This window comes from Oryzias melastigma, linkage group LG11 (assembly GCF_002922805.2).
Source record: "Oryzias melastigma strain HK-1 linkage group LG11, ASM292280v2, whole genome shotgun sequence".
In the NCBI taxonomy this organism is placed as follows: Eukaryota; Metazoa; Chordata; class Actinopteri; order Beloniformes; family Adrianichthyidae; genus Oryzias; species Oryzias melastigma.
Window position 1 is genome coordinate 9323235 of NC_050522.1, and position 9293 is coordinate 9332527.

General features: G+C 38.5%; 1 protein-coding gene across 3 annotated transcripts in view; it reads left to right on the forward strand.

Moving 5' to 3' along the window:
- The window catches only part of cdk6 (cyclin-dependent kinase 6), a 51547-nt gene extending 42983 nt beyond the window's left edge, over nucleotides 1-8564 (forward strand). For all 3 annotated transcript variants that reach the window (XM_024259613.2, XM_024259632.2, XM_024259622.2), the window contains 3 exons: nucleotides 3487-3537; nucleotides 5370-5505; nucleotides 5595-8564. In XM_024259613.2, the coding sequence (XP_024115381.1) occupies nucleotides 3487-3537; nucleotides 5370-5505; nucleotides 5595-5747 (340 nt within the window). In that variant the 3' untranslated portion in view covers nucleotides 5748-8564. The remainder of the gene's footprint in view (nucleotides 1-3486; nucleotides 3538-5369; nucleotides 5506-5594) is intronic.
- The last annotated feature ends 729 nt before the right edge of the window (nucleotides 8565-9293 follow it).

Below are 9293 nucleotides of genomic sequence, written 5' to 3' on the forward strand. Positions count from 1 at the left end.
CAAGAAAAAAAACAGCTTTATCACACCACAGTCAAAAAGTTTATTTTACTAATAAAACAAAAAAACACTATGAGGATTTTTCTGACTTTCATTATCAAACTGAATGACGTTATCCTGCAGGAAGATATTTTAGCTGACATCGTTCACCTCTGCATCATAGTGTTTTAGTAAGTGATGGATTCATTTGATGAAAATCGTGTTTTCTGGCAAAGGACTTATATAAAGAAAGCCTAAAAAAAGCATTTCTCAATATTCAAATTGCTGTGTATCAGAAGCAGAAAAAAAATTCTGTTTGAAAAACAGCATAAACATGATGAAAAGACCACGGGGACACTTTAATAATAGATCAAAAGATGATTGAAGTGGGTCTTAATGCACCAGGACCGACTTTCTGATAGTTTGGAAACCTTTGAATAAATCCCAGAGTGTGTGCACACAGGTGAGCATTCACGTGCCCAAAGTGCACACACAAACCTCGCATTTGATGCCTCGAATCCAGCCTGAACACATAAGGATTCCACTCTTCAAACACCCACAGCTTTTCTGTCCAGTTTCCACTCAGACGCCGTCACGTGCAAACATGCGCGCACACATGAACACATTCCAGAGGTTGTCTCTGTGGAATGTGGGACAGAGCTGCCCTGGCACCAAAGGAAGTGTGACTCAGCTGCGCTTCCCGGCCCCTTTTCAATCATTGCCCTCCCACCACTCATTTGTGGGAGAACACGCGTGGACATCTTTGTATGAGAAGTGGTGCGTGCGCACGAACCGTGCACCTCTCATGCCGTTAACTGTTGCATGCCGGTGGCCAGGCTTATGGGAATCATCCCTTTCCAGCAAACCACTCCGCGTTCAAAAATAGATCTCAGCTGTACTTGTTTTGGCTTGATAACTTTGCTGTAGGTGAATTTTTTTGGTGTTTTTTTTTCTTTCTTTCTTTGCAACAGTCAAAAACTGGTTTGGTGTGATCTTAAAGAGCTGCCCTTCAAAGAAAAACGCAGATGGGGTTCAGTTTATGAAATCCTGAGCAGAATACCTGTGAATGGGATAAATCTCAGTGTGTATAAAGAAAAAGGAGTTATGGCTTCCTGCATGTGGAAAGCAGGGAAGCACGTGGTGGCTGGACAGTCTGTGTTGACTTCAGTTACAGGGGTGCACTGGAGCGGCCATGTGGCTCAAAAGATGAAATGCACATAGAAGCACACCTATTGATCTGTTGGAAATGAACCATCTATGTGCAGAAGGTAGCACAAAACCAATGTTTTCTCCTTCAAATGTTCTGTTTTAAGCGTTTTTAGTTGAAAATTTCTCACCAATGTCCTAAGATATACGACCATTGACTGTTTATGACAGGAGTGTCCAAACCTTTAGTAAAGAGGGTCACATTTGGTAAGGTAAAAATGTGTGAGGGACAACCAATTAGCTTCCTTTAACCCCCTATATCATTAAATTCAAATAAACTATCAAAATAAAATAAATATTCATATTTATTGTTTAAAAGCTGTTGTATTTTCATATTTTTTCATTTCTTGGCATTGAACAGAATTATATCTAACGTATCTTTCAGACTAATAAGCCGCTCTGGAGTTTAAGTCGCAGCAGCCAAAAAATGCTAATAAAGACGAAAAACTACAACCAAATTATGCATAAAAAAAACAACACTTTATACTCCAAAAATACTGTAAATACATTTTTACCAAATTTTCTGTGATTTTTTTTTATTTTAAGACCAGAAATAAAAAGAATAAAATGTCTGAAAAAGCAAATTAAATCTGGGTTCAAATGAAGTTTTTAAAGTTTAATCATGTGAACAGGAAAATAACAAATACTTATCTTATTCAGAAGCATTAATACAAAGATCTCCTCTCGTTTGCCCCTAAAGTAAGAAATTCAAGTTCTTATCAAAGGTTTTCAGTGGCTTATAACATAATTCAGCCAATCACAATCGAGAACTCATAGTTCTTACCAAGTACTTATTAATTTATCACATAAGCTTGGAAATTTGGACCGCTTTTGGCCCACTGACCGGACTTTGGACATGCTGGATTCATGAGAACTGGATTAAGTGAGCGCAACGTCAACTATATAAAATGACTTACTTCCACCTTGAAGTCAATTCACTCCCAGTTTTTTTGCTATAAGGACGCCGCCATGTTGGAGCCAGACGACATCAAGGAGCAGTGATTGGTCTGAGTCGGTTTCAATCAGCGTTTCTGGGGCAACCACTCTCACCAATCAGGAGTGAGCTTGCTGGAAGGCCACACCCCTTCCACTTGAAAGCGTACTCAGAGAATCTGGTTGTGTCCGAATTCCCCCCCCTAATCCTGAACTACTAAAAAACTATATAGTGCCCTGCATTTTAAAGGTAATTCGGGCGCGATGCTCTCTACTTTTCTTTTTCTAAAAACAGGATATGACGTCATCGATTTCACGACGTGAAAATCGAATAAAAACGAACATTTCACGATGTTTATTTATGACTCCACTGTGTTCTGGTGGTAAAAATGTGGATGGTTTATTCAATTATTGCATTTAAATATGTTTTTTTGTTCGAAATTGTTCAACCGCAATGCATTGTGGTCTATATCCGCTAATCTAGTGAGCATCGATGGATGCTAGTTTTTTGCAAAGACTTCTGGTAAATTTTGAGTGCACTCGATTTGGAATTAGTAAATTCGGACAGAACTACAAAATGGCGAACTCACTATATAGTGATTAGGGGGGGGATTCGGACACAACGTCATTTAAATGTTTTGAACGTTCAACTTGAAACCACATACTTTCATGGAGGCTTCTGATTGGTCAGTTTGTAACCTGAATAACTTGCACTACAGAAAAGAAAAAACATAGTGGAAAAATTTGGAACTAACAACCGCTTGTTTCTTATTAGAAATCTATGGGATTTTGGCTTCTTAGAGAAGTGGGAGTGGTCACTCAGTTCGGTTCTCATATACAGTCAACACATACGACCAAAGCTTCCTCTTCTCAATTCACTCTGTCTGTTAGAATAATCCATTTTTTCACTCTTCCTATCTCCCACACACATCAACTCTGCTGAAAAGGAAAAAGCAGATGCACATGTGAACAAAAAGGCTTTTTCTGTCCTGTGTGGCTAACAGGAGGCCTGTGCTGATGACTACTGGAATCCGAGTGGATGCCAAGCAAAGCCATGACCGCCCACGGGCATCTGAAGACTGCCCAAAGCCACAGGAACCACCAGCAGCCCTACCGTTTTTTTATCTCTGTTCCTTCCCTCCCATACTCCTTCAGCGGTTTTTCAACCCTTCTCCACAACCCCGACAACATCTGAACTTCAAATGCTCGCATAAGACTCACACATTCCTCTTTTGGCCCGAGCCAAACATTATAGCGCTCATCTAAAGGGGGAGAGGGAGCCTTAAAGCTGATGTCCAAAGCAGGAATGGATCAGTATGCTTTTTTCTTTTTAAATGTCTGGCTAACCTGTTTTTAATTTCTGCTTCCCAGGCCGCTATTTCGAGGAAACTCAGATGTTGATCAGCTGGGAAAGATTTTTGAGTAAGTAATAGGAGCTGCATTTCCTTCTGTTGTCATCTCCACTTATTTTGCAGCAGTCATGAAGCCATGAAGTTATAATGCAGATGTGGGACTCTTGGTAGAGATCGAAACTATCGATTCAGTCAATACTTTATTTGGCGATACTTGAACCGATTTAAAGTTATTTTAAAGTAGTTCGGTTTAACTTTTACTTAAAAATGTCCTAAATTACCAAAATAAAAGCAGCATAAATTGGGTAAAAGCTGCTTGTTTATGAGATACAGTTGCAGTCTTATGCCGGGTTCACACTGGACACAGAAACGCTCCAAAGCGATGTGCGCGCGGTATCCACTTCACCTCCAGTTCACACCAGACGTGTGTGTCTTAGTGTCTGTTTGTTTTGTGTGTTTTGCATTATTTGTGTGTTTATTTTCATCTCTACAGTCTGCTTAGATACAAAAATATGATTGCATTTGTCAATCGCGGCATTTTATTGTTGAAAATTGATAATATTTTGAAAGTAGACCAGACACCGAAATGATTGCTGCACGGCGCAAAGCGCTGCGGTCCTCCACGGCGCTTTGCGGTTGGTATGAACTACACCACATGTGTCAAAGTTAAGGCCCGGGGGCCGGATCAGACTGTCCGGGTAATTCTATCCGGCCCTCCAGATCATTTTATTTTATTCTTATTAATGGCTCAATGTTGTCTTGCGCTAATTTCTAATCTGTATAATTTTGACAAAATATAATTTTATGGAGAGTAAAATATTTACATTTATTTAAGGTTTAAGTTGATTTATTCTGGAATATATTCCTGCCTTTTGGACTATTTTGGCGTTTACTACGTTTTTTTAGGCTGTTTTGGTGTTTAGCTAATATTACAGCTACATGCTAACTGTTTTGGCTAATTTGGGCTTTTTTGTAGTTTTTATGATTTTTGGAGTTAGGCTAATATTTACACACTAGCTGTTTTGGCTAAATTATTATTATTATTATTATTATTATATTTTGGAGTTAGGCTAATAATTTCATGCTGGCTGTTTTGGCTAAATTAGTTTTTATTATTATTATTATTATTATATTTTGGAGTTAGGCTAATAATTTCATGCTGGCTGTTTTGGCTAATTTAGGCTTTTATGTCAGTTTTTTAGGCTATTTTGAAATTTAGCTATTTGATCAGGTACATGCTAGCTGTTTTGGCTAACCTATTTTTTTGTTTGTTTTCTAGGCTAATTTGACATTTAGCTAATATTTTAGCTAGCTATCAGCTTTCGTGTTTTTAACTATCAATTTCAGCATCATCAGCGGCCAAATTCAGCTTACAGCATTCACACTAGCATTATTGCAGGTAATCTAGGTCAGACTTATGTTAAAAAGTTACTTTTTTTAGTTTCAGAGTGTTCAATAAATGTTTATCCTGTTCGGCCCGCGACCTAAGGTGTGTTTTGGATTTTGGCCCCTTGTGCGATTGAGTTTGACACCCCTGAACTACATTATAGGTTAACAAGGCCGGCGAACGGAAGCGGCCTCTATTTCACGGTGTGCCGTGAACCCGGTGTTAGTCATCATTAAAAAACATTTGTTTTAGAATTTTACTTTTGCAAAAAATGTATTAATATTCAGATCATTCTTAAGTTATAAATTGTAAAATATTATCAGGATACATATTGTATCATGACACATGTATCGTGATACGTATTGTTTTACAAGACCCCTAATAGAGGTCAGTCTGTTAAAGTTAAAACCAAGAGTCTTTGGTTCTGTAGTGTCCAAACATTTAAAAGTTCATCCTAAAAACCTAAACATCAATAAAAGAAGATGATTAATCCTGATCACTGTTGCTGTTCTCAGTGTTGTTGGAGTGCCGTCAGCAGAAGACTGGCCCCAGGAAGTTGCTCTCCCTCAGAGTGCCTTCACCCCCCGGCCCCCCAAACCCATAGAAGACCTGGTTCCAGACATAGACGAGCAAGGACGAGCTCTATTGATGGTAAGGGGGGGTGTGAATCTCCCTCAATGATGAAGCAGACACACACAAGGCCTCATCTCACCCTCCTCTGTCCTTTTTTTGTCTTGTAGCAATTTCTTGCGTTCAACCCCTCCAGGAGAATATCGGCCTTCACCGCCCTGAGTCACCCCTACTTTCAGAGCCTGGACAGCCACAGCAGAAGCGTGTACGCGGCACAGCCCATCCCCAGCAACAGCCCCACCATGGAAGAAAGAACAGCCTGATCCTCCGCCTTTAGCTGTCCTGTACACTTTCTATAAGAAGTGTTTTACCTTCCCCTTTGCTTAGTTGTTCTTACAACATCAAAAATGCATGAATTACGTCAGTTTGATACTGATATTTATATAAAAGACTTCAAATTGAAGACACATCTTAAAAAAACAAAAAACAAGGAGTTAGAAAGTCTAGAGAGCTTTTACCTCTTTTAAACTAAAGAGGCTGTGAGGTCTGGAAACGTCTTCATCCTCACTTTCTAAAGACCAAATGTGATTTTTTGAGGCCAGTTCTGACTGCATCAGTGATGAATTGTGTCACACGATAAGCCCTCCTCAAATATGAGACGGAGAACAGTAATACTAAATCCACCTGGTTCCCATAATTGCTATTTTTTTAAGTTTAGATTTGCATGCGTTTGCGATGCAAAGAGAGCTGGTGCACTAAATGTGCAGTGGTTGTGTTAAACAACGTTTCCATGTTTAATCTGATGGTTCTTGTTAAAGTGAGGACTGTCCTCCAGCTGAGGACGGCCCCCTCTTGCTTTGCTGTCAGTCATTTTTGTGGTTTCATTTCTGTTGATCCTGAAAGCTTGACGTTTGGCGTTTTTGGTCACAAATACAGCTGCCATTGCGCGATGGGGAGGCAGAATCTATAAGATTTCATACCGATTTTTTTGAAAAATCGTTGGCGTGGTCATGAATCTTGTAAGGCTACCGGGCGTCTGGCGGCACTTGATATGAAGAGTTTCTGCCAGCCGGTGAATCCTGGGGCTACCTCCAAATGTGCCCGTCGGCCACACACCAATGCCACCTTTTAGAGAAAAATCGTCCGGTCGCCATCAAATTTGGGCCAAGATAAGCTAACGGAGAAGCTTTTCTGGCAGTTTTATTCTACTTCGGGCTGTGTTCAAAATTGTTGAAGCCATTTTATTTGTTATGTTGATTCATTCTTCTATTTGATTCCTCTAAAAATGCAGAGTATTTAAAGTACATGTGTTATGGAACAAAAATTGGGGTCTAAAAACCGCACAAATGTCTTTTCCCTGATCCGACAATCACCTTTTTTTCGGTAAAGCTCAACTTCATTTCCACATTCTAAATGAACATATGGATTTGAGGGGCCAATGCTTCTTATGGTCAGTGTACAAAGCCTCAGAAAGTGACACAGCACCTCCTTCCCCCTGGAACCGTGCACAACTTTGTCCTATCGTGAACTGATGGTTCGCATATTGCTGCTTTTTATTTTTATTTTTTCCAACCTTGTGAAACTTAAACGGACAGCCAGAAAGCATTGGCGAAAAAGTCGAGGTGCTGGAGCCGAAGCCAGGAGCGGCAGGTGGACGACGTCCTGCCTTTCCGCTCTCTGTGGGAGTGTGAATATGAACAATGCAAGCACACTCACAGACACACGACCGTTGTTCGCCGCCACAGACAGAAGCATGTGCTCATGCACCCATCAAGTTATTCCAATGACTCAAAAAGCCAGCTAGCTCCTCCATGTTTCATTTTCACCTTCAGTGATGCTGCCACCGTGTGGACACCCAGAGTAACTGCAGACCAGCCAGTAGCAGGATTCTAATGGCTGCTGCAGAGTGCTGACACAGTGATGAAACAGATTATCCTGCCACTTACTTTAAGACTTTTTCTTTCATACTTGTAGTATTTTATTATGAGCATTTACTAGTGTGAAATCCAGTTATTTAAATTTTACAGCCTTGAAATAGGCGCCACCAGCAACAGAAAAACATTTGGCAAAATACTGATACCAATATTCTGTATTTAATTTTAATATTATTGACAAGTCTTATATACTTGTTACTTGATTTTTTTTTTTTTTTTAATAATGATGCTGAGGCATACAGTATTCATCGAGAACACCATCTATAGAGGATCAGAGGAGTTTGTGTATGTAAGGAATGTATAGAGGTTAGGCTTTGGTACTGTACAAAGATACCTGCTAGGTGACATGATAGATAACTTGATATGTGCATTGTCAAATAATAAATGTAGAGTAGTGAGTGTTTTGCCTTTTGCAAATGTTTGGGTGGATAAAGGATTTCTATTCGTATGGATTGAGCGCAGCAAACAGGTATTTCTCCATGTGCTGTTGTGTTGGTGTTAGCAAGGAAAAAGCAAGTTATGCAGAGTTGTATTTTTGTATGTTCTAGTTCTTGTACAACAGTAACGTTTTAACACTGGTTTATGTTTCCTGAGCAGGTAGTGCTGACGACACACTCACACACACATACAGATTCATTCTCAGGTTTTATTTGATTTTTTTTTTTTGGTATTTTTCTGGACGTCCAAACCTCTCGGGCACAGTTTGCACATTTCTGGGCTACTAAACGACCACAGTTCAACTTCTTCAGGTTTTTTTTTTCTCTTTTAAGCTGTTTCACAACGGTGTTTTTGGATCACAGTCTACTGTCTTTACTATTTATCAGATGTATGTTACTGTAGTATTTACAGTTTGTCTGCAGAGACTCTTTAATGCTGAACACAACGGATCACGTGTAACCTACTATCTGCTCTTCTTCACACTTTGTTTGATTACAATAACTCTGGTGTAAGTGAAAGCTACAAGTACCTTAGAAATTATGGTTTACAGTTGAAATAATGACTGCGTTTGTCCGATTTCCGTGAATGCAATCACTCTATTCTTTCAAGAATTGTTACACATTTCAGTCTCATAACAGCTCTGAGTTATGTCAGTGTTTTGGCTTCACTCATATCACTCCGATTGACAGACTTTTGTATGGATGTCTTATTACTCTGTTGCACCGGCTGAATAAAAAAAGCAGCTTTTTATAAATTATGTGACTTCAACTGAATTAATGCCATCTTTCACATATGTTGCTGTTTACTAACTTTTATCTACTTTAGTCATTTGTTTTCTAGATGTACGCTTTTTTTATTATTGTTTTTTTTACCCCATATAACTATGTAAGGCGTGTTATTGGGCCTTTTACCAGTATTACTCAAAAAATAATCTGGCCTTCTTTTTTCTTTTATATATTAAATAAAATAGGCAAGAAACTACATTTAGAACCATATAGATCATTGAAATTTAAACCATTTTGTCTTAAAAATACAAAAATGTGTGGCAATTTTATGGTGGATTCTGCAAATGCCTCTGTTTTCTTGTAGAAATTATATTTAAATAGAATATAATAGATAAAAGTATTGTACCAGAATAATATTCAGGAGTTACTCAAAACAGAATGTTTTGGGGCTCTTTTATATCTTAGCTATAAGGTCCAGGTACATGTATGAACTCAAAAAACATCCGATTTATGTGGATTATGTTGGTTAAAAAAAGATTAAATATTCACTCATAAACAGTCAAATAATCCACAGTTAATTTTCCATTATTAAATTTATTTTCCATGATTACATTTGAATAAGCTGGTTGTTTAAAAGAGCTCTAGTCGCCAAAGGAAAAAAAATCCTATTGGCAGATTTCTGTTCTTTAGTTTTGTAGTAAGAACAGCAGACTTTGACATTTTGTCATGCATACTGAACCTGTAATTTTATCTTTTTTTTTTTTTTTTTTTT